Genomic DNA, 26,560 nt, shown 5'->3' with positions numbered 1-26,560 from the left:
CATCAGTCTTGATGTGAATTGAAGGTCTGAAGAGCAGCTTTCTGCTGGTCCGTTGAAATGCTTCTCTTCCATCAAACAGTAGAATGTCAGGCCTGAAGAACACAGATGCTTTCCAATTCACATAAAGCAGACAGGTGACCCCAGTACGGGTTTCAAAATCAGTCATATCGTTTTTATGCAAGATGTGTGGGGAGTGGTGTGAGGTTACTAATGACACCAGAGTACTGGCCTTGCTTCAACAGTCAAGACACAGATAAGGAGAATCAGAGATAAGTGAATAAACTCATTGTGTTAATACATAGCAGAGTTTAGTAGTCAACAATCAAATTACACCCATACATTTGCATAAATGGGTAAAAATACCTCTATTTTTAATTGTTAAAAGCTGATTTCAAAATCTTCAAACTAATGCTGCAAATTATATTCCAATGCCCATTTTTCTACCTAGCTCTCTTATTCTAGACACAGTATCAGGAGGTGGAGTTCAGCCCTTGTCTAAAACAGTACTAGTGATGCAGAACTTAAAATGAAAAATACATGCTCAATTTTCTCTGCTTCACATCTGTCTTCAGAATGCTGAAACTGGTTTTCGCTTTCTTCTATATCACACCGTATATTGTCAATACCTAAAACCTGGAAATGTACTAGATGGATTGATTTAGAATTTTTTTTTTTAATTCCAGGTTTATTTTCCTTGATGCGCTTTTCAACAGCTATAAGGCTGTCAAAAGAAACACCTTCATAAACATCTGTTATAGATGTTTCACTCCTCCAGGACATCAGGACTAAACCACGTGTTCAACTCATCTGAGGAATTCAAATAAGAGAACAAATGCTTTGCAACCTCAATTTTAGAGAGTGGTATCTAGAACAATAGGACACTTAGGAACCCAGGAACAAAATAATAGTATCAGGTGATTATTTCTGAAGATGCAGTTCAGAATTCTTCATTGGTTCATAACTTCTAATAAGAAATTTGGACAAGAAAATTTACCTCCATTGGTTTCATACTAACAAATACTAATTTCTCTGTTGAAATAGATGCAGTTATTTCTCCTGCATCTGCAGTATGGTACAAAGAGACTGTAATAATGTAAAAAACCCTAGTATTGAGTAACTTGAATGCTTCTATTTCCATATATACTTTCAAGGAGTTTAACCTTTCTCTGAGTAGGAGTGTTTACAAAACGTCACTCGGTGAGTCACAGCACACTTCTGCTTGCTCCTAAAGTTTCAACAGATAAGCAATGAAATTAAGTGCAAATAGGAGCATAAACATAGCAAGATACATTAACTGGGACCACATAAGCTCTCTCTGGGCTGTAGATTTCCATACTTGGTGACATAATATAGTTGTACATGTTGGCTAGACACAGATACCCCCACATGGACAGTATTTCTCATTTACCACCTCTCAAGGAGTGTTGATTACCTATCTTACCTCATTCTCCTTCACATACATAAACCCAGATGCAGAAGGAGAGTTGCACCTTTCCAAACATATTTGTTTTTTTGAGAGTTTCTGTGGCAGCTTTGAACATTGCTGGCAGGCCTAATTTACAGTCTGAGAGCGTCCTTTGAGGACTTAGCTTGACACACAACCTATAAGCTGTATGTACAAAAGTATTTTAACTCATATACAAAGTCCTGTAGTGCTTGCAGATCTAAAACAATTTTTTAAATGAAAGTACTATCCTGCATAGTATACTGAAAATTAATTTTCTATGTGAGAAAAATCGTGAACTTTGCAAATACTATGACATATAGCACTAATATTTGGCACTAGCTAGAATAGTTTCAAGGTTTTAAACTGAGATCTGAGTCAGAAAATAAATCTTTTTAAACATATAGCTGCAGCCTTTATTTCTAATTTTAGTTCATGGCATCTTCATTTTGGGACCTCACCCGATGCAGAATTTTACACCACCTCACATGCTGATTTGTACTCTAGTTTTAGATATGTATTTTAGCAAAGAGCTACAAAACCCACTGGTTCCACGACTCAATTGTGATGCCAAATGCACCCCTTCATCAGAATTTATTTCAAATTTGAACAGTACAGAAAATGTCAACTCAGTTTTACAGGTAAGAGATCCATAAAGGGATACAGCTTGAAAAGATGGCTACATTCCTTAATGATCTCTGTGATCGACCCAAATTTTTATCATTTTATTTAGAGCAACCCAGTTGCCAAATTCCTGATAGTGCTTCCCACACGCTGAAACCAAGGAGAAGGCAGAAAAGTAAGTGCAGAATTGCCAAATAAGCCACAGATACTTTTCTGATTTCTTCAGCTCGAAGTGAAACTAAACTAGATTCTAAACTAAAAAGAAAATGCAAAATATGTTTTGACTTTTAAAATTCTAAGAAATAGTAACTTGAAGATGAACTATTTTTAGTCCTTCTGATTAGACTTTGAGTATTATTCTTGATCATAAAAAGGTATTTCCTGTAATCTTTGTTAGCTATCATACTTTCTGTTTTGAGAAACACTTTGATTTCTCTGACCACATATAATGCATCATATTCTAACAGGCTGAGCAACTATTTTTAAGTGAAAAGATAACAGACACAAAATTTGTACTGGCCACACCTGTTCTGCTGTTTGACAGTATCCTTTGATGCCCATATTTAAAAGACTTGCAAGCCTGTCATCTATAATCTTCATATCTACCCCATCTATCAGAAATACCTCTTGCTCAGCTTTCCTTATTGTTTCTGACATGGATTCTTTACTGTGACTCTTGCTTGAACTGACTTGTTTTAGCTGGCAAAAATCACTGAGTAGCAGACTGGTTCTTCTAAAAGCTAAAGCAACTTGTTTTTCTCAAAATGTTCTAAATTTTATGCAGCCTAAATGAAGAACTTAAGATGATAGTTTTGATAGTGCCTAGTCTTGAGAAGGACAAAAGTGATTAATCCTTCTGTGCTCCTATTTTTTAACGGAGAGAATTTAAAAGGAGCACTGCGGATTATTGCCATATAATTCCACAGATCTTTGTTCTGATCAAAAATTTTACTTGGGAGTTGAAGGGGGAGACAGACATATTACAACTTTAAAGCTATCCTGTTTTTAATGCAGTTACTTTTGGCTTCCAGAGTAGAGATGTGGTTGAATGTGATGCTCTGAAAGAACCACAGTCTGGAAAAGCAGATGTGTTACTACTGTTGACAATAGGGCTGTCAATAGTGCTGTATTTACTTCAGAGCAGCCTCAATAATTCCAGCAGAACTAGATGAACACAAATATGCCATGATGGGATTCTCACTCAGACAAAGCTTTGAGGCAGATATGCCTAGACCTACAGCAATCTCTACCTCCATTTCAAACACAGATAAGATGGTATATTGGCAGATATACTGGAATAATTATCTTTTTAAATAGAAAAATCCTAATGTGGATAGGTAAGGCAGAGTAGAAAGGACGAAGTCTATTCAGAGCTCTCCTTCTGCCTAGTATGTATTCACTGCTGCTTTCTTGTGCCCAGGCTTATTTCATTTGACCCAATGAGTTTCTGAATGGCGACGAATACTGCTCAGACTCCTTGGGTCCTATACTGTGTGTCTGATACTCCCACTTCTCCTACATGAGATCAGTATAGTTAAAGAAATTTCATTTCAGTAGGCATAAAGTATAGGGGAAACAGAGTAGAAGTTCAGTGCCCAGTGATGTTTCATATGGAGGTTGTTGACAAAGATTTTACCAACCTGTTTTCTTTAAAAAGCTCTGTTGCACAGGACACATAGGAGGCAGCAGTGCCCAGTCTTGCAGAAAGCACTGACTGACAAAATGTATTTTTTGTGGCCCTAGCAAACTGGCAGAGCTGCATTTAAGCTCCCCCCAACTCAACCTAAACTTTTCTATCCATACTTGATCCTTCCAGCATCTATGGCAGCATAACCCTCTAATGCAATCCTCTCTAGGAAGAGCCACTCAAGCAGATGCATCACCTAGAGTACAATAATTTCTTGTGGTGCATTTGCACTTCATAAAGTGCTAGCAGAAGAACAAAGAATTCTGCCTTCCATCTCAGCTAGATAATTTTATTTTTCCAATAACCTTCCAAAACCTTCAGGTTCTGTTCATTTCTGTTTTGATCCATGTGACAGGTAGTTTTACCCAGAAAACACAAGATCTAACTTTGGTAATGTAAGTATAACTAAACAGATGGTTATTAAGTGATTCATGAAGATCTAAAATAAAAGATGGAAAAATTAAATATACCACATGGCATTCTGCAGCCTGTGAAGAAGGAAGAACTGTAGACTTTTGTCCCAAATCCTTTGAAGGCATCTTTGAAGTGTCTGGAGAAATACTAGGTGGATGATCTTGGATTTCAGGCTCTGCTTTATTGTCAGGGGTGGGAACTATCTGAACGGAAAGAGACGCTATGTGTATCTCAGGCATGGGGTTACAGGCAGGTGAGACAGGCCCTCCTGGAAATACTGGCTCTTCAACAGGCTTGAGCTGTTGCTGTGAATTACAAGGAATGCTACTTGCTGGGTCACGTGTCCGGGTTAATTTCAGGGTAGATATTTTACGTTTTTGAGACTGTTGCCTTTGGCCTTGATGGAGAGTAGTACTAATGCCAGCTACTGTGCTCGTGTCTGCACTGGAGATTGAGGTCAGTGGTTTAATGATTTTTTGTGCATAGGACACACTTGTGTTAGATATTTGGGAAGACATTGTCTCCTGAATAGACGTCTCGCTAGTGTAATAGGCAGTATCTGTGGGGTGGTGTTTAGCTGGATCAGCAGTTACTGCCTGGAGATTAATTTCGTTCTCGTGATTAGTTACTCTTGCTTTCCGAAAACTTTCTTTTCTAGGAGGTGGCAGAGGTGCCTTATTTGCCAAAAGCATCCACACACAGCAAAATAACATTGAAGAAGAAACAGAAAGAAAGTAAATGTTAGCAGGAGATACAGTTCAGTTTTACTTTTATATTTAAATAAAGGAACTTGCAAATTAAAGGGCTTCATCTCAACATTGCTCAACTCAATGGACAACTAAATTGGTCAGGTTCCCACCACCATTTCCTGTGCAGCTTCTGTTTAAACAGCCAGATGTTCCATTTCCTTGGAGTAAAGTGGGATCAGAAAGGATGAGAGGGGAGCCCACAATTATTCGTTTTCTTTTAAAAAACAATTATTACATTGAATAAGAATTATTGATGTGAAAGCATTCAGGTATGTAAGTACTCCGTGATCTTAGATAGGAAGCAATTATTCACACATAGCACACATATATAAAACACAGAGCCTCTTAAACCTTTGAATTAAAATAGTAACAGAGTCTTAAGATTAGTATGTTGATAATTTTTGGACAGATAAAGATGTTTCCAAGTGTGGGGGGGGGTTTCTGTTTGATTTTTTGTTGTTGTTTGTTTCTGTTTTTAGTGTGCTCTAATTACATTGTTCCACAAAACAGGCAGAAGCATTTTATTCTGTATAATTAATAAATTTTAATTCTCAGATATTTTGATGACTGGTGCACTTTTCCAAGTGTAAACTATTAATAAATACTCTTTGAAGTCTGGGAACACTCCTAGAAAGCTTTTACTTGTGTATGACCTAGTTTTATTTAGCTGTCTGTCTTACTCATTGAAAGCAATTTCTGGTAATTAACCGGGGGGCATACAGCCTGTGTGGAGTATGCTTTATCTATGCAGTAAACCAGTCTGTAGTGACCCATATGAACAGGTGATTCACACTATCTGGAAGACATCAGGACACTATTTCATAGAGGTATCCCATCTATATGTGCTCCCCCACCAGAATAACCCCCCCAGCAATGGCATAGCAGTAAATGTGGTGCGTCCAGTTTTACCTGAGTTGGTGATTTTTTATCCTGCAGATTTGGCCGCACACTCCTAAAACCTTTTGCTGAAAGAGATGAACTGCTGGCGTCTCCATTCAGCGTTTCTCTACTTCCATTATTGTAAGATTGCCAAGCTTTTGTAAATAAAAAAGAATGAAACCATTTTTTTTGGTGTGATTAGTACATCTACAGTGCTCTCAACATAGCAACCCAGCTACTAAACAAATTACACAACTGACAATGATGCTGTTTTACCATGGAAGTTACAAGAACATGGCTAAAGCTGCTACTCTACAAAATACTGATCTTTAAAATTTAGAAAATTCAACCATTGCCAAAAGTCTTGGTATTGGGCAGCTTGATATCTTCCCACAGCTTTCATACAGACTATGTATTTTAACCCTGAGAGTCTTTTTGAGATGCTGGTGCTTTGGCCCCTGTATAAATCAGGCTCAAGTTCTTTCACTTTCAGGTTAGGTTCTTGAACTTCACAGCTGTGGTGGATTTTGAAAAACATCTCAGCTCATGTAAAGTTAGTTGGTCATAGCAGTTTCACAAAATTTAACCACAGTACTCAATTAGTTGTTCCAATAACGTATCTTATTGCTGAATTTGAATGACACCTCGATTTTCCAACTAACCAACCATGTTTTTTTCTCTATCCTCAGACCTGGAATGCCCTCAAAGTGTTGGCCAAACATACAGGGAGATGTTGAAGACAAAATACTGTAAGAGGCTGGGAAAAGTAACACATTATGTGAGCAGGCTGCTAAGTGAGGTGGGCAGAACTTGAAATCCTGAGTAAGACACCAAAAAGGAAATAGCAAGTACCACCGAATGGTGCCACAGTGATGAAGCTAAAGGTGGCAAATTAGCAGTCTGTTTTTTCCCACACAATTCATTTTTCTGACAACATACTCTGTGTTACAGGAAATAAATGCTTTCAAATGAGATCTGAATTTGAGGTCTTAACCATTAACAATTAGGATTATAATTTCAGGTGTGCTTTCCTTGAAGAATGAGGAAGTATGGAGCAATGAAATCAAATAAATAGAAGATTGTTGTAATTCATCAACTTATATGGTATTACACTGATACATAAATAATACAGTGTTTTATTTACCTGAATCTGGAGACTGAGAATCAGACCCTGAAAAAGAAATATCCAATATTAATTTCTGTTAGAAATAAATTAATTTTGCAAAAACCACACAGGAGTACTGATAAGAAGCAGTGTGCCTCTCTAATGAAGATTTAGTATGTTTTTATTGTTGTGAATATTTTTAGGTAAACATGCTTCATAAATGATTTTTTAAAGTTAATCTGGCTTCTGACAATCATTTTACAGCAACACTCAGATTCTTTTCCTTGAGAAGAGGTTTTAAATCAAGTTTCAATAAAAAGTTTGTAATAAACAAAACCTCTTTTTCATGCTTTGTTATCTTGAAAAAAATACAGGGGATGTGAGACCCAAAATACATATCAAGGGCAAAATGAATTTACACATAATTCATGTTTTATTATTTTTTTCATGAATGGCTACTAAGCAGAGGCAGAGAGAAATTATCACCACTTTTTAAAAAGCATCGTAGAAGTAATAGATCTGTCAGTGGAATAGAAAACAGTGTTACCCTTCTCCTCGTTGCAAAGTAATATGGCAGGAATGCACAACTACAAAAAAGCCATCCAGAAGTTGTATCTCAATGGTTAGTGGTTATACCTGAGGCCAATAGGTTTGGAGAACTCTGAACTCTCTTCACAGCTGTTAATGTGACAGACATTGCAGCGCGTTTGCGAGCACACCCACCGCTATCTGGAAGCACAAAACAATACAGACAGCAGCCCCAGACAAAGGGAGCAAGCACATGCAACATATCACAGTGTGAGATATGCCAAACATGTATGAAAGTAAGCATGCAGTTAGGGAACTGCTGCAGAAATGTGTGAATTCGCAAGTTTGGCAGATTTGCAGAAAACATAAAATTTCACAAGCTTTAAATAATAAACCTCATAGAAAAGAACTGAAGAAAGCTGTATTTAATACTTAAACCCCTAGGGAAATATATACACTCTGTTACCTGAAAGACTGCTTAATTACAGCTAATTAGTAAAAGCAAACAAGTAATCAAGATAAAGGATTAAGCATTCCAAAATAATATTAATCAATAATCTGCACTGTAAAATGATTTCACTGTATGCATTAGAAAGACACCATTCATAAACTAAGCTCATGTTCAATCAGCTGACAAAGTACTTTTTTTCAGTCTTTTGGATCCTTTATGCTCAAGAAACAAAATTACTAGTGAAGGCATAATTTTTTTTTTTTCATTTTGATGGAACAAACTGGTTGTCCCTCTTCTCCTTTTTTATCTAAGTTAAAAAAAAAAAAAAAGTATGTCTGGAACTGAATAACATTCTGAGGCAATGACTAGAAATCTAGAATAATTAAAAAAAATGAGGTATAGAGAAAAACCTTCCTTCAGGATCTTGCCCAGCTCCTTTCTTTCTTTATTCTACTTCTCTCTCACTGGAGCTGCCATTGCATTTTATAAATACTCTCTTATTATTAGAAGATAGCTTTCCCACAACTTAGCTTTGTAGCAACTCTAGCATAGTTGTAAAAGAAACTTAATAAATATTTTTCCCAATTATATTTAGCAAGAATATTCTTCTGCTCTTCACTAAAATAATTATTTTAACTTTAATATTTGATACTACTGAAATTTCATTCAGTGCTTCAATGAAGTCAGGAACTACAAGCATGATAAATGCATTTTTTATTTCTGTGACCTATGACAGGGAGTTTTATAAAATTAAGTTCTTAATGAAGACCTGCAACCTATTTGCAGAAAGTATTTGGTAAGATAGCAGTAATTTGAGCCACAGAGTCATCTTTAACCCACGTCTCTAAGAGAAGTGAGCTCCTGGTATTTCTTTGCTCATTCCAATATTCCCCTGTTCCTTCAGTATTTCCAATACTCCCCTGGCCACAGGTCCTGTAGGATATGCATTAAGTAGTTGTTAACACTGGCAAACATCAGAGCCACTGCCTCGATGTAAGTGGTACCAAAGACTCATTGCCAACTTCAAGGCTCAAGGCAAAAGGCCAAATTTTTTCAGCCAGCAGTAGTTGAAAGCAATACATTACCTGCCATTAATTATTGGCATTGTACACGTGAAACTAAGGCAATGGCTATCAAATCTGCACATTTGTTTTAGTTTGCTTACATAAATATAGAATGGCAATGGTAATTAAAATCACAATTTCCATTCTTGTATTCCTTTTCCCCCACCATCAACATACATCAGAGGTAATTCCAATGAGATCTGATGATGTGTTGATACTGAGGTTCTGTTCCAATCTGAATATTGGCAGACTTTGAAAGCATACTACATTTAATATAAGCTAACAGGCAGAAAAAATTTTTATACTGTCACAGCTCTTATTCAAACAAAGTGATACTTTACTTGTAATTTTTCAAGAGCTACCTTCCTGAATTTCATGATAGAGAAAGTGAAGACAACGAGAAGCTGACTACAAATATTTAACTATTTTAACTTCAGGAAATTCTGCTTCAGTTTAGTTTTTAATGTAACTGAACTGAGTCAGAGTTTTATACTTCATGGACCCATAATCTAGCAAAGTGTTTTGGCTTTATACAAGATAAATAAAACAGATTGTACCTGACTACATACAATATTTACCCCTATATATATAATATAAATATATATGTTCACAGGTCTTCACCCGCATTAATTATCAGTATCTGTACAACATAATGAGATCCAATTAGCATTCAATTAAGACATAACCTCCCATTTATACGATATTGAGTTGAGCAAAATTTCTAGTAGAATATGAATGTATGTGGGCAAGCACATATTTATGCACGATGGATTCCATCTTCCCATCTATGTTCAGGCCAGGCTCCCATTAAGTGGAGTGTAGAGTATTAAGAAACAGTACTGGAAACTGAATTAATGATCTTCTGCTCATTTCCCTTGCAAACTAAAAGCAATTAATATTGCATAGCTGTTACTTAAGGAACAAATGAGGATATGTGAAACAATCTATACAAAATGCTTGTATATATAAAAAATATGTGCGCAAATATGTATTTACATGCTCCCAACTCTTTTGACCTGAAAAATTCTTCAGGAATGGGCCCTGTCTTACCAGGTATTGTTTTAACATTGAAGCAAAGGAGACCGGAATCAGCTAAGGTCTGCAGGCAATGCTAGAACGTGAAACTAAGCAATAACTCACAATCAAAACAGCTGCCTAAAATGCAACTGCAGCTTCTTTTTCTCTCCCTCTCTTAATTCTGTTTCCACCTTTAACCCCTCCCCCTAAATTCACAGCCCCAACAGCTGCTCCCACTAGAGACAGCATCACCCTGAGTGAGCTGTATCTGTATTTGACAAACTGGCTACTGGTTGGGTCCTGCTCCAAATCCAGATGGAGACGATTCAAAATACCACCATTTCATTTAAGAACAGGGGGTGGGTTTCTGAAAAGACTGTTTCAGACAGTCCGTAAAAGCAGTGGCATAAACAAAGGGGGCAAAGATGAAAGGATGGTGACCTTGTGTGAAGAGGTGAGAGAGAGCAGCCAGGGGCAAGAAATTCTTAATAAGCTCTTAAAGCTTATTAAAGAAAAGAAAAATGGCATCCAAACATGTTTGCTGATTATTAGTCTATTCACTGTAATTGTGAATGGTACCATTTTTCCCTTTGTCCGTACAGTGAATTCAAGTTTAGAAGTCTTCAGATCAGGGCTTCTTACTCCTTATTTGCATTCTGACCTTCTGAAGCAAATACATACTGCTGGGTCCAACAGTCCAAGGCAGACAAAGCTGCTGCCTCTCTATGTCCCCAGATCCAGCCAGGAGGGAGATTGGAAATGCATTCCCAGCAGACACATGTATACACCCCATCCATACACGGGTGGACACACAGCTCCAAGCACTCACACTAATATAGCACAACGGCCTCACCACCCTTCCCTCTCTGGCTGAAGGTCCACTAGGGAGAATGGCACACATGGACAGAGTGGATCCTTCCAGCAACTGGGCTCAAACATTGAGTCTGCCACTCAATGCATGCCTGGCTCTCCTGTGACAGCCCTGGGAATGCCCTGGATGAGGGAAACCCTTTGTTCCTTGGGTCTTCTCAATTTGTGTTCTTGCCTGCCCTTGTGTCTCTGTGCCCTTCCAGGCTTATGGAGATAGATAGGCATTTGATGGCTCCTATGATGGGCCTGGGAGTATCCTGGCAGGGCAGGCTATTACTTGGGCTTCCTCTCCTTCCACTGTTTCTCTGAAGTCCTTTTTGGATGTGCTGACAAGCTTTTTACCACATAATCTACACAAACCTATTATTTGGTTCTTTCATGCTGCTAAAAGGTCAATTTTTTGTAGAATGCCTGGAACTCAAGCCCAGCTAATTTACTTCAGTGATCTAAAAGCGGCTTAACAATCTATTCAGGAACTCTGCATAGACCCAAGAAGTTCTGTTCTTGTGTCCCAGACAAAATTTAAGAGAACAGTCCATGTAATGGCTTCCATTAATAATTTTAACAAACAGATAATATTTGCAGTCTTCCAGAACTGCATACTTTTCACTCTTGGCTGTTTTTATGTGCTTCATCTAATGCAAACAGCTAACCTGTTTAATAACTTTAAAATTAGATGCATTTATCAAGAATGATCTGTGTGAAATTCAGCCAAAATATTTACAGATGAACACTAAAAATCCGTTTTAACTATTAACTTCTATCCATTTATTATTCCTCAATGCAATTACCTCTCCTCCAACATGAGCTATGCATGCACATATGTATAATGAACAATAAGGACATTTATCCTGTGTTTTAATCTGATGTGAGCTTCATGGGCAGCTCATATTTTCTGTAAGTTAGTTAATCAAGCAACCAAGTTAATGATGTTCATCAATCTGTAAAATACCTGAATACTTACTGAAGAAATCCCCTATATATAGCTTAAAATACTTTTCTGTTGATGATTGCTTAGTCTGGGTTTAAAAACACACACAACATTCTATGAGACTACTATTTTAAAATTGTGACATTTGAACTCCAAAAGGAAGCATGAGCCAAAGCACCCTTGATACTTTTGAAAACCTTCTCTATATTTTACCTCTATTTCTTAGCTTTTGCAAAAATGTTTCATTGCCTTATGCTGCTGAATATTCCTTCCTAACATGTGGTACAGAATTAACATCAAATGCTAAAAAATCCCTCCCATATATGGTAGAGTATTGCAAACCAAAGCTCTTCAAAACATTTTCTCTGTAGACAAAAATATCTTCCGGAGGGTTTGCTGAGACAGACTGCCAAGTCTGCAGCCACAGGGAACACTGGCTTAGAGGAGCCCCCTCTAAGCAGTAGATTTACTTTTTACTTTTAAAGCTGCATATACACCAGCTTTACCACTCCACCAGTTACTGGCATCAGACTAGAGAGCTCATTTACCTACAGGAGTCATTAATGAAACATGTATTTTTAAAAAAAACTAGTGGCAAATCAAGAGTATCTGATAACCTCCAACTGGACCATGCACAAATTCCTGTTATAAAGCAGTGAAATAAAAAAACCCCTATCAACCCCAAACCAAAGCTGTAGCACTCATGTTCAAAGAAAGCATAGTGTAGAAAGAAAAAAGGAAAAAAAAAAAAGGAAAGAGGAAAAAAAAATAGCTAGACAGGACACCAGGCAGAACAGCTTCCACCTGAGTCACTCTCTTTCTTAATGAAGTAACGCTTTAAGTAAGTGCAAGAATAGGTGCAAGATGTCCACTTTTACACCCTACTCGCAGGTTTTTATTTTTTTTTTACAGTCAGAGAACAATCTACATCAATGGAACTGATAAGAAATGCCACATTTTCTGTCAATGCCTTCTTTTACTGCAGCTGATAATATTCACACTAATATCAAGCATACAGAAGATGAAAAAATGTTTTCACTGTCTAAGTGAAGAGTAGATGAAAGTTCAACCTAAAATCATGATATCTCTAAGTAACTGGAGAGGATTTCAGGCATGTTCAGGTCTTTAAGGTCTGTTTTCAAGGCTCCTGTGTGATCAGAAGATTCCCAATCCCCAAGAGAAGTCATTCAGCCACAGATTATTTAAATCTTATGTCTTTTGTCTTGAGAATTCATAACTTACATGAAAAATCTTAGTATAACATTGAAAAAAGTCATACTTCAGGGTTGCAGTAGCACAAACTGGCAATTTACCTCTTTATTCACGTTTTTTGAACGTGAAGCTATAAAATTACCTCTATCATATGATTTTAATTCATATGACAGCAATGCACAATGTAATTATAGTATGATGATTAGCCAAGTTACTTCTGAAATTACAGTTCTATTAAACAAGTCTTATTTTAGTACTATCTTAATTATATAGAATGACATGTTTAGGAAAGGCACCTTCACTAAAAATGAGAGAGGATGGGAAAAATATCAAATGGTATTTTTATAAATGAATAATACACCACCTTGGATAAACAATTAAGAACAACCAAAACTTTGGGGAACAAAAGTACACACTCAAATGAGGAAATTAATTTCTCTTGCTTGTTCTATTTACAAATGTAGTGGTATCAAGTGAGCTAATATATTTTAACTTTGTATTAAAATGCATGTTCAAAAAATGGCTCCTACTGAGTTCCGAATGTCTGAGACAACAGGAAGTCATGAAGCCTGATTAATACAGTGATCTAGATAACGGCACCTATACCATGGAAAAGCTAATCCCTTTGAGTTAGAGCATGCTGCTGAAAATCAGACTGCAAAGGTAGTTCTGGTCCTCAGGTCCCACATACCATATCATGGTGAAGCACTGTGGTCAGTGACAAAGCCACTGGTTTGGAAAGGATGGATATGTCTATCCTTGGGCCACAGGTTAATCTTCAAACCAGACAGTTCACCTAAAGAGCTGACTGCAACCGAAAATTTACACCTAAATGAGGCCAGGATTTCAGCAGTCTGCTTTCAAGAGACCTATTCCCTCTTCCAGCACAAACAGCAGCACTATCTTACAGGCTTCAGAAGTTCAGGAGCAACTATTAGTATGCTGTCATAGATCATGAAGATAACTTTCTACAGAGTACTTAATTTGGTAAATACATCTGTTACAGCAGCTTGAGAGAAAATACAAAGCACTGTAAGTACAACATATCCTCAAGATTATCCTCAGCTGATATGCAAGTGCAGTTTATAATACAGGGCAGTGTTTATATGCCCCTTAATTTAGTGACAGTACAGAATGGAAATAAAGGATTTTAAAAGCATGCACATTTTCTTAGGAAAATGTGATGCTTTAATGACACTCTTCCATCACTGCTATACCCTCATACTATGCATTTTCACATAAAACATATACACGCACAAAACTGATACTATAAAATTAAGAACAGAAGGCTAAACATGCACTTTTATTTTGTGTATCCATATATATCCATACATAGAAAAACATGTATGTAAATTTTACATATGGAATACAAATGCACATAAGCAGGCACACTACTAAAGTATCTTGGTTATTTTGAGTTCAGCACTCAAAGTACAATTTGTTCATGAAAATTCTAGTAAATTTGGGATTTTCTCTGCTCACAAAACAACACATTAAAAAAAAAAATCTCACAGATGCAGCATACCTGTGTTCATTTTGACACTGGAGGATTTGCTATAAAAGTCTTCAGATTTCCTGCGGAAAATAAAACGATCTATTAATTTGCACAGGACAAGAATGTGTGGTACAAAATGGCAGCAGGGCTTTTTGGAGGGGTGGAGAATCACTGTGATACAAATGGCAGTCCTATTTTAACACCGCTTTAATTAAATTGGTACTGCTTGTCCTTCCAAAGTTAAAGATGAACTCTCACTTCCATTATAAGTCACCCTATTTTCAAGTGTTTAATACCTCTGTTGTAAATATTTTCTCTGGCATAAAAAAAAACCTAGTGATTAACTTCTGGTCTTGAAACTATAAACTAAAAATTTTTTCCATACAGGAACATGGAAATATTTTAAAAAGATGTTTATAAGGTTTATTCACTCCTTTGTGCAAACTAAAAGCTGTAAAGAGTAGGTCTCTCCAAATATTTTCTAAGCAGCCAAAGTTACCAAGTCTTTCTTAACGATTTATGAGCAGATGTGGTTGTTTCCATCCAGTGATTTAACGTATCTCCACAGACAACACTGAAATTCTTAATGTTGCTTGATGTATTTCTAAGCACAGAATTGGGATGTGTCTTCGCACCCACAGGAACCCTTATCAAAACTCCTAATGGAATCATTAGGTAGCGAACCAAGTCACTATACGCCAACGCACTTTTGAAAGATAATAATCTGCACCAAAGTAATGTAAAGTGCACACAAAGTTTGAGTCTATTCAGATATCCCAACTCTATACAGTACTTACAAACAAACAAATAGTGAAACACAACAAACCAAACTACAACTGCAGAAAACTCATAGCATCCTACATTAACAGCCTACTGATATCGCAGGACAAAGTAGACACTATTTTCCACCTACTGCCAGTTTATGTCACAGCTTTATCTCAGGATGAAGTGGCATCTGCATACCAGCCAGTCTTAGCTGTATTGTTACATATACACTGTCCATTATAATTTACTTTAGAAAATGGGCAGACACATTAGAGGCCAAAATACTGAGGGCTTTAAAAAAAAAAAAAAAAGAAAAAAAAAAAAAAAAGAAAAAATCATTCTCCCACTGCACTGTTCCCACACCAAACCCAGGATAAAACCAAGGGGAAAATTAGATTTTGTGATGTAATACAGCTTCAAAAAATAAATTAAAAATATAAACTGCCTGGCTATGTTGGAGTAAGTTGGAAGGTATGCATAAGGGACCATTTTTGTGATGGGAGACTCAAGGTACTCATTAATACAAGTAAACAAAATATCAAAACAGAATTCCAGTTCGACTCAACAGGAACCCTGAATTAACTGTACCTCTGAGGTAACATGTATATTGCTGTATTCTCTTGTACTCATAACAAGGCCAGACATTCCACTGCTTGAAAAAACTACTGTTTTTCAGAAACTATCTGAACTCTGCTGCTATTATGCAGTCAGTTTTGTGACAAAAAGAGATGTATGTTAAACTTCTTGAGAACTATGGAAATAAATAACTGGCAGTGAATGAAGTTCTATTGCATTATTTTTATGCTGCAGCTATCAGCAAACTATCCCTGAGAATTTTTAAAAGATCTTTTAAAAATTAAGGCATATTCAGTTTGTAAAAAAAATTTTTTGATATATGGTGTCAGACTGAAACTTTGGATTTCTTTAACTGCTACAGAATATTCTTACAGCCTCAAATTCCCACTGTGTTTTCAGACTGCTAGAGGAGACACCGTTTCCAAGCCTTCTTTTAGCTTGGAACTGGATTGCTGATGGTACCACGTATAAGCTATGAAATGCAACATGATATTTATTTTCAGACCCAACAAGTAGAGGACTCTTGGAACATTGCAGAGCCAAAATGATTTCTAGCAGGTGGCTTTGATATATTTACCCAAAGCATGCTTAACTCTTACTCAAGTTTTAACAGACAAAACTCAGTTTCAGCACCAAAGCTTTGTCTTCCTAAGAATTTCTATCTGAACAGTTTAGGCTACATTGCTGACACTCACCGAGGGACCTCATACAAATCACTACCGTTTCTACATTAATCTAATTTTGCTAAAAAACAACTTAGTCTTGCATACCTAACATATGCATGTAAATAAGGCAATCCAAATCTCACGCATGCAAACAACAGGCCTTGTATTTAATACTAAAATTATTTTGAATTCCCTGCTTCTAAGGAGCTACAGCACCATTCAAATACTTAATGATACTGGGGTAGGAGCCAAATGAATGCGATGAAATTAAATGCCATATGCCTGAAATGACTTTATTCAACATGGTTTCAATCAGTCTTTAAGATCCTTGCTTCAAGAAGGAAGTGGTGGGGGGAGGAACAGGGAGCAAAGGGCTGGTTTTGTTTTGTACTGAGGTTCCTTCTTGATTTCCTTCTGAAAATTTTTCTTTGGGAATGGGTTTGCCCCTGACAGAGGAGAGATGAATGTTCCACTGGAAGCATCAGACACTACTGCCAAAATGCACACCCAAAGATCAGCTACGATACTCAGCTCTCAGACAGCCAATGCTGTGACAGAAGGAAGGCCTGCAAGGACTGTGCGGACACAAAGCACCACAGGAATTATTGAGTTTTCAAAATCAGTCACCTAGATTGGGCAAGTCTTCTACTCAGTTCACATCTGATCTTTGATGCTGAGGTAAAAGAATAGCGAGTTTAAGCACAGTAGCAGGCCCAACTTTTGCAGAGGGAAATCCAGGATTAATCTTCGTGTCATTTTCTGTAGTTAGCTTCATTTGGAAGAGCTAATGAAGCAGGAAATGAATGACTGTGCTAACGCACAAAAATGGGCCTGCTGGGTTGCATACAACTGCAGCTACATTGCTACATTTAGTCTCACTAAATAAATATCCTTGATAATATTACAATGATTAACTTAGCTCAGAAATTCTTTGCATTGCAAGAGGTTACTGCAAAGTCTTGTGGGAATCTCATTGACATCTGCTCTATTTTCTCCAAGAGACCCTGATATCTACTTGTGATTACTTCTGTTCCTGGTAAGTTCTGAAGTGGGGGGTGCTGAAGGAAAACATTCTGTCACCCCTTCTGTTCCACACTCATATGGAGCTATAAAAAGGGTTAGTGAGAAGTCAAGGAAGGTTTCCCCACCCTCAGTTTATTCATGAATCAAGATGCATGACTTTACTGCTAGGGGTTTAATTCCATTCTTGATCAGCTCTTCAAGCACCTACAACCGTAAGGCAGGAGAACCATCCAGACACAATCCTGTGCCACGTGCTCTCAGATGACCCTGCCTGAGCAGGAAGGTTGGATCAGGTGACCCAATGTGTTCCCTTTCAACCTTACCCATTCTGTGATTCTAAGTTAGCTCTTATTTATTCTTTGCCATTTCACAAAAGATATTATAAAAAGCAGGTTTAAAATGTAATTTTTTGATAGAGTATTAATTCTAAATCTAATTCTAGTATGTGCTTTTTACAGTTACCATCCTTTTAATGAATTCTACTTCAAGGACCTTTAGTGAGAGAAGCAATTGATTTAGAACACAGAGTGCAGATGGATCAACAGCAGCATAGATATGTGTCTGGCTGGAAAATTACAGATTTTCATTTTCTTAGGTAGAGAGCAGTTCCCAGATATTTGCAGAGGACAGGAGCTTTCCTGACTTTCATCAGAAGGAGTGTCAAACTTTCATTAATGTTGCTTGCTAATTTCACAGTTTGAGCTAGAGAGAGTAATCTACTTGAGAAAATATCTGCAAAGCTAAGAAAACAAGTCAGTGGGTGAGTTTACTACAAGGATTGTTTATTCGGTGAGTTTAAACATTGCAGATGATCCACAAACACATATTTATTACCCGGCAGGATTCTATTTTGCATGTGGCAGTATATTCTTTTAACACACATCATTAAGACTCTGCAGAGCATTCCTGCTCCACAACAGGTCAATACTTCATAAGCCAACTCATACATTCAGTGATGGAAGGTAAAAAAATGTATGAAGCATTAGTTCTGAAATTACAGTGAAGCTGACTATTTCTCTCACTATTTAAAAGAAATTGTTTCAGATGTTTACTGTTAGCAGGACAACTATGGCAATGAGAATGAAATGGAAACTGATAAACCCCAAAATGTTAGATTGTGACAACAACACTCACACAAAGAAACAACAGTCCTGAAGCTGCCTTGCTAGAAGAAGTCTCTCCTGCTGAGCCTATAAGCAGGTAGAAAGCTTAGATGCAAAGATATTGTTTGTATAAAAAAATGTTTGATGGAGCACAGGTAGATGATGCTTATAATGAAAATGGTTCCCCCATGTTTCAATTTTATTAACATGCAACAAGAAGTCCCCAAAATGGCAGGGCATCTTTACTAAGATCCAACACAGTAAGGCATATGGTCAGCATATGCATAAGCATATGTTTTATGAAAGCCCCACAGAACTATGCTTTATGTTAATCACAAGCATAAATACTGTTTTCCCCCAGACCACACTGCCTCACCCTATAAGGATCTGAACACTCAGGAGCTAGAACTCCAGTTCTACTTAAAGTGTTTTCAGATAGGTAGTCAAAGAGACAAACACAGGGAGACAAGTGACATCGCAGTTTCTGTAACTTTAACTTTTCAGTTTTTCTTACAGGGTTGTGAAGACACCCTCACTCTAAGAAGTGCAGTGTCATTGCGCACGTTACTCATGCACATTATCTGCAAATGTACTGATCAGGTCATTAAACGATTGGGATGGCGGAATAATTGGTACATGGTCATAAACTTCTACTGGAACACAACAGATAACTCACATTGTACTCAGCAGCAGTAAGTGCATGACCAGAGAAATCTCTACATACAAAACCTCTGTTTCCTGGATCATCTGCAGTATTACAAACAATCTTGGGCTGATATCTAACCTACAGCAGATCAGATATTTGAGCCTATTTCCTCAGCAAATACAATACTGACATTGTTATTCAATGTACTGCTAAGATTTTGTGTTGGAAAATCCAAGTGGTTCTAGTTTCCATGTACAAATGTTCAGAGTATCAGATACAAGAGAATCCATCACAGGAGTCTATGACTGAACATTCTCTATAAGCACATCAAGGGATTGGACGTAAGTGGAGGAAATAAATGCACTATTAACCATTTCATGTATCTTAAATTAAGTTGAAAATCATAAGGCAATTTCTATTCATGACAAAAAAGGTCTGAAGCACTTGTCACAAGTGCTGTGGTCAGACTTAATATTCTGAATTTGACAAATGTATGTGAAAAAATGTGACTGTCTGAAGGCAGGGGAATAAATCTGATGACACAGGAACTTCTTTCCAGACACTTCTCCTAATGCAATTTTTCTGAGAATGTTAAAAATGCAAGATTAAGAGAAATCAGTATCTTCTTTTCCCATGTTCATTCATGAAACACAGAAAATTTACCAATTGTCTGATAGGAAAAGCAAAGACCATGTTTCTAAACTGCAGGTTTCTAACAGCAATCTTTGTTCTTGCACATAGCATCAGCAGAAAAAGTTCAAACACTTGTATTTAAATTGGTATCAAGTTAAGTCTCTAAAGAAAACACACGAAGCTTAAATTTTTGCCTGTTTGTAGCATGATTTTTACTAGATACTGATTTTGACTTGCTATGTACTGAAAAATGAACAAAATTTCTGCATTTGGTTCTAAATAGGTACTTGCTGTCATCTCAAAACACTTCTCAAATACTTCAGTAGCAGAACATTTTCCTAAAAGGATACTGCAAGTATAAGAGGATACCAAGAAAGTTATTCAAGCTGACAACATTCTGTACATTTTACTGGTTATTTTTACAGCTGCACAAGGAACGAGGAGGACAGACTGCTGCTCTTACATTCTGCATCTCCTCCTCTACTACTAGAGAAAATTTTATTAATAATTCCAGTCATGCTTGTGGTGTTTGTGATTTTTTTTCATTATTTTTACTACTTAAATATAAATAAAAAAGGAGAAAAGTTCCATTAACTGACTAAAGGTTAAAAGAAAAGTTCCATTAACTTGCTGACTCCAATTCACATTTCTTAGCCTTTTTTCCAGGCACCTACTACTGTTTTTAATAATACAAAATTGTACATTTCTAGCCTTTAGTGGTGGTTATTTTTGTTCAGTACTTTTGTCTTCTGCCTTTGCTGTTGTTTTACAGGAATTGTATTTGTTCAAATGGACTCATTCTGTAGGCTGGAAATTAGTGCAGATTACTGTATGAGAGCATGTCACTGAAGTAAACATGCAGTGGATCGGTGTGCACAGACATAATTACAAAAAACTCCACTGTAAGACAGAGTGTCTTAAAAGTATTCTGCATGTTCTTAGTACTTCTGAAAGTTTTCATTTTATCACAATGAAGTATTTGTCTTCTACAAATTACAATTTTTAAACAATGGTACCCAGAATTCACCTGTCAAATCTTTTAGATGTTCTTTAAAATTTTATTTTAAAGTTTCATTTCCAAGAAGATACAAATATTCCCAATATATCCAACTATTTCTCCATCTTTTTCAAGACAAACAAATATCATTAGAACCATGTTTCTATTAAAAAAATCATCATTGGAGGGTTAAATCTGGGTTCTTTACATTGCAGTAACTACCAAAGTTGTCAGGAACATAAGAAAGTTTTAGTTTCATCACTCATTTCCAGAACTTTGCAAATTACTGGTCACTTGAATACTTCAAGTATTGTCTAATTTTCTGCTTCTATACAGTATGACAAACAATGCATTCTTGCTCTTTTCTATTAGGTATGTAATATGTACCAATTTCAGACTAAATATGCATAAAGTTCCACCTAAATAGAATTCCTTCCAATACAGATTTTTTCCCCCACGAGTCAATACCACTCCCCATAGAATCAGTGGGAATAGTGTTAATTCATGAAAGAATCAGTGGGAATAGTGTTAATTCATGAAAGAAAAGTCCATTTCTGTTTCCCGCTATCGGTTTCGTCTTAAATATAAAAATATGCTTCCCTGAACTACTGGGTTATGTCACATATAGCTAATAGAGTTGGACCAATGTGTGAAGTGATGTAAGACTCCTTAATATATTCTTTTAACTATGCTGAAGGAGCAGCATTTTGCTTTAATCTTTTTGTAACGTGCATAAAACCCGAAAGAATACCTGTAACTTAAAAGACTAACAAAGAGACACCAAGTGAAGGATTTGAATCCTTATTATTTTCTAAGATAATAACTTAAAGGGATTGTACAGAAAAACTTTCAGTACCCCTACTGAGTACTTAAAACCTGTGGCCAATTTTGGCTAAGTTTGACAGAGATGCAGAGGTCTTGCAAACATTGAAGGTTTACAGGTTCTGTAACAAATTCTCATAGGGAATATAGACCTTACCAAAACCAAGTGGGCAATACACTCAGGCATTATTAGATGTAGGTGAATTCATACAGGAAGGAAGACTTAGGAGCCGTGTGTGGATAAATGCATGGACCTCATAAACCCAGACACACAACTCTCTCCCACACCACATCCAGTTTAATTTGCCTTGTTACACACGAGGAAGACAACAAAAACAACCAAAAGATTTCTGCTGTCTAAAAAGGTGGAGAGTTGAACCCAAGCTTTTCCCACTATATTCATTTCAAGCTCTGCATGGGCTGATGACTAATACAGTTGGAACTCACTGAACAGCCTTGGTGTGATTCAGTTCCAAAGCGTGTTCCAGCATCAGCAAGTAGAATTAACTTTCTCCAGTCAAAAGGTAAGTGTCAAAGCCTGACATCCACACAGGGGCTTGACTTCAGATCAGCTCTACTCTGGCTCTGTAGACAGAATACTACTGACACACCTACTTCAGTGACCCCCAGGAGAGGAAGCATTGACAGGCTCCTTCCTTGAGCCACATCTTCCAATTTAAGTTTGTTGGTACATCTGCACATCTATTCTGTGAACCCAAAGTGACAAGAACTAAAGAGCAATGAAATGGGGAAAGATCGTAAGATTTTACTTTAGATTAAGGAGTTTGGAAGCAAAAGCTAAAGTAGATTTGTTCACTGTTGATCTGAACAGACATATGGTTTCTTCAGTTCTGCTGCACAAGAAATACTTCTGGCCTTTCAATCTTCATGCTGACATATCATAATGCCTCAATACCTAATGATTCATCAGTGACAGGCTTCAAAGCAAGTCAAGTGCTGTAAACTTCTATCTTCTATCCCTGCTATAAAGCCTGCCTTATACCATGCAGTTTATCTTATTAACTCCTAGCACATTTTGTCATTTCTCAAGAATTTTACCATTGCTTTGCATAAGTGTAGTCCCATTAGACTTAATTGTTTGCAGGAAAGAAGATATTTAACACCAGCAGTACTATGTGCTCTCAAAACAAAGGAAAACTCCTCATGTACAACACATGAGAAAACCAGAATAATCAGCCTTGCAAGCTTGAATTTGAATATTTTGCTGATATTGTATTTTGCCTTTTCCCATGGGGCACAATCAGCAATTTTCATTTCACATATCTTCACTCCTCCGTACAACAGACATCAAAATAATGCCACTACTACTGTTTACAACATGAGCATGTGCACTGTACCATCAGTTGATTTCAGACCTCATGAAATCCAACATGCCTCAATGCTATGTACAACAACAAAAAGCTACAATTCTTCCTAATATAAATAGCCAAAGAAAGACCTACCAACCATTATAGTTGGGAGCATAGTTAACTCATGAAAATAAGAAGTGTTAAAGCTAACTACCTGTACCTGCTAGCTGAATTTCAAAACTTCTAGACATCTGGTTAATTTTTAGATTGTTTGCTTATCCTTCTCTCTCCCTCTCAACTCCTTATTCTTCAGCAGCACATTTAAGATTTCTGCTAAACCGTCTAAAGCTAAAAACTCACAAAGATTAAGCAGAATGGTACAGGAACAATTGCGAGATGGCACACAAAAAAATGTTCAGTCTTCACAGAAATGTTGAAAGAAAATGTCAGAGGTTTGTGCAAGGCTTGGACAATGGGACAATGGTTAGGGATCACCCGAGAGGTGACTGGGTGCCTGTACAGCACTGCCACGTGTGGCTATGAAGTGCACTGGAATCTGCCTGCCAGCCACCCACAAGTGAGAGCTTTCCGTGCTCTTCCACAATTATGTACAAGACCCACTACCACAGGAACGAAGAGGGAGGGCACAAACCAGGATGAGTTTTCACTCTCTTAGTTCCCTACTACCAAAGCAAACTGTGTCAGCAAATGGAAGAAGCACCCTAAAGAGTCTACTACTGACTCCATTCCTTACCCAAACCTACTCCCACATCCCATGAGGAGATCCAGTTTGCATTCTGGATGAGGCCACAGATTTGCAGAAAACAAGTGATTATAAAACTACTGCAAGTACTACATCCACACAGAGGGAACAAGCTGAAGCAGTAGACGTTGCATTAGCTGGCATTTCCTACTGCAGCCTTCACAACGCTAAAGCAATTCCTTCTCATCCCTTCTATGTTCCTTCTGGAATTCCTTCTAGATTTTCTTTCCTTCTGAAAGGAAGGGGAAATACTGAAGTTGCATTATCTGGCACCACAGGGACACCCAAATCACTCCTCTAGACACATCAGAGAAACCTCCGCCTTTTAAGCTCTCAGCCCTAGATCCCTTCCTAGCCAGTCTTGCTGCTCTAACCCACTGAATTCCCAGTTTTGTTGCCACTACTCTCCAAACCAAACTCCTCCTTCCCCCGCCAAAGGCAATTTGTCACAGTCTACTGCTTTTATTCCCTCAGTCTTCAAGCCAGGCAGCATTTTCCTCTGCAAAGACTGGTCTACAGTGGGTCTGAAAGAATAGCAAACACCAGCACCTCATTTTCAGATTGCTCTAGCATTCATTGCAGTACCAACTACGTGAATAGTCCCACTCATTCCCTATACCAGCCCTGGCACTTAGAAGCATTCAAGTACTCAATTCTAATTTTCTATTCATGTGCAATGGGAATAGATTTTCAGATTCTACTTTTGCCAAATCTCTACTGAGCACCTGCAAACAGATTTTTTTGTGAATTTTTGTAATGAGAAGAAAAAGTCACATTCCTATCAAAGCTGTGTTAAAAGTTTGCCACTGTAACTGGAATGCCACTGTATTCCACCCAGTGAGTCCAAACTTTGCTGTAAGTGACCAGAATTTTTAATGTAAACAAAATCATTATATTGTAGAACCATGACCTCTTATTTTGACAAGAAACTTGAAACAGGATCTCAAACCAGAAAATTATGATAATAGTTAAACAGATAATTGGTCTCCTCCAGCTAGTTAACAGAGGCTAATAGTGCAGTTCTAAACAAAATTATTGAATATTTTAAAGTTTTAGGACAAGGTTTGTTTCATTATTACAATGATAAATGATAGTATATAAAGCCTGTTCTGCTTTCTAACCACCCATGACATTTTGCCAAGGGTATGTTCCCAGGAGCTCTGATGCCAGCAGGATTGAGTGGGTTTAGTACTGGTTCCAAATGCAGTGTTACATTGAGGTTATCAGATTAGTTCAAATGTACCTGCAACAGCCCCAGTTCTGACGCCACCACCAGTGCTATTTAGGGCTCATTGTTCTGCTTGGTAAGCGTCACTCAACTAACTCCTGGAGTGCCTGCACATGAGATGGTATCTGTTTCAGGAAAACACATAGATCAGTTACATGCCTTGCTGTAATACCAGCTGTTCAACCTCATCAAGTGCAGTATGAATAACAGATAGCGGATAGATGACATAATGCACCATGACAGAATATCTTCCGTCATCTACTACCCCCCAGATTACTTAATGCAATTATTAAAAATATGTCCTCAGCTCAACCTGGTGTACCCAGTATCCTAATGTCAGTTTTACAGCACTAGGTATTTTTATTTATTTATTTATTTTAAATTGGCAACAGTAAGTGCCATTCCCTTAGCAGATGTTCTCAGTTCCCACACACTTAATTATAGTTTTATAACTACAGCCACCTACCATACAGTGCACTGCAGCAGTGTGTCATTTCAAAAGCCACTGTTACTTGCTCATTAAATTCCCCTGCTATGTAGAGCACAACTGATTTCAACTGTATGCCAACCCACATGCACGTGACAAGGACACAGGCTTCAACTCCAGCACATGTATTTCACATGAATGTGAACAAGTTAACATGGAGGCATGCAAATTTTGTTTAGGAGTGTTAAGAAGAAGAAAATATCATTAAGGTAAATTACATTCTATGATTTTCATTAATATGCTACACCAATTGTTAAGTGGCATAACAAGTACAGTAATTTTTCCTCTGAAGAGCTATTTAAAATAGCTTGAAAAAATGGAAATTTAACTGTAAACAGATCTTACTGTCAAACTAGGCAGACTGAGAAACACAGGTAAGACTATTATCTTTTGGTTGCTTTCAATCACCACTATACGAAAATCTAAAATTTTAAACAGGATTCAGACCTCATACTGAACAGTGATGGGAACAGTGCATATTTTAATACTGTCATAGCAGCCTGTCACCTTCTTCTTTCAGCTTAGCCATATGAAAACCCAAAAGATTTTTGTCAGGAAGAAGTGTCAAGGTACTCTGTCAGTTCTTGGTTTTCTCACCAGCTTTCTGGGATGTTTCTCAGCACTCATAAGTTACTTACAAGCTACTGGGCAGCAGCCCAGCTATCCCCAGTGGATCTACATGATTTACATCTACAATGGACTACAGCATCTATAAAGTTACCATTTCCAGATTTTTCTGCAGACAGAAGAGTGATACCAAGATCTGCAGTGGCAATTGGTAAATTTTAATTATCTTACAAATCATGGTCCTATATAGGAGATTGGTAAAATTTAAAAATCTTTAAAAATCATGGGGCTATAGGCATGAAAATATGGTAACTGTGGAATTCATCCATACCTGCTTATTAAGGATTTTTATGTTTAATAGTCTGGCTTATAATGGTATTACTTAGAACTTGTTATTTCACAATCATTCATATCCAAAAATGTATAATTAGTCACATGAAACAGTAAGACAGGACTGTATGGCAGGTGAGTAAAGAAGTAAGCTTCTCCTTTTTTAAAGGATTCA

The 26,560-nt window shown here is 37.2% G+C and overlaps 1 protein-coding gene across 39 annotated transcripts in view; it reads right to left on the bottom strand.

Annotated features, from left to right (window-relative positions):
• SORBS2 (sorbin and SH3 domain containing 2) overlaps positions 1-26,560 on the bottom strand; it is a 208,093-nt gene that overhangs the window by 64,924 nt on the left and 116,609 nt on the right. For 19 of the 39 annotated variants that reach the window (XM_048305280.1, XM_048305281.1, XM_048305286.1 and 16 more), the window contains 5 exons: positions 14,501-14,550; positions 7,539-7,631; positions 6,942-6,968; positions 5,828-5,952; positions 4,226-4,843 (listed from right to left, as the gene is read on the bottom strand). In XM_048305280.1, coding sequence (XP_048161237.1) covers positions 4,226-4,843; positions 5,828-5,952; positions 6,942-6,968; positions 7,539-7,631; positions 14,501-14,510 — 873 coding nt within the window. In that variant the 5' untranslated portion in view covers positions 14,511-14,550. The remainder of the gene's footprint in view (positions 1-4,225; positions 4,844-5,827; positions 5,953-6,941; positions 6,969-7,538; positions 7,632-14,500; positions 14,551-26,560) is intronic. The other 20 variants (XM_048305298.1, XM_048305300.1, XM_048305301.1 and 17 more) reach the window with 5 other exon arrangements.

The sequence above is a fragment of the Corvus hawaiiensis genome, chromosome 5, assembly GCF_020740725.1.
Source record: "Corvus hawaiiensis isolate bCorHaw1 chromosome 5, bCorHaw1.pri.cur, whole genome shotgun sequence".
NCBI lineage: Eukaryota > Metazoa > Chordata > Aves > Passeriformes > Corvidae > Corvus > Corvus hawaiiensis.
Note: the sequence above shows the minus strand (reverse complement) of the source record. Positions and strands in the feature narration are given on the sequence as shown.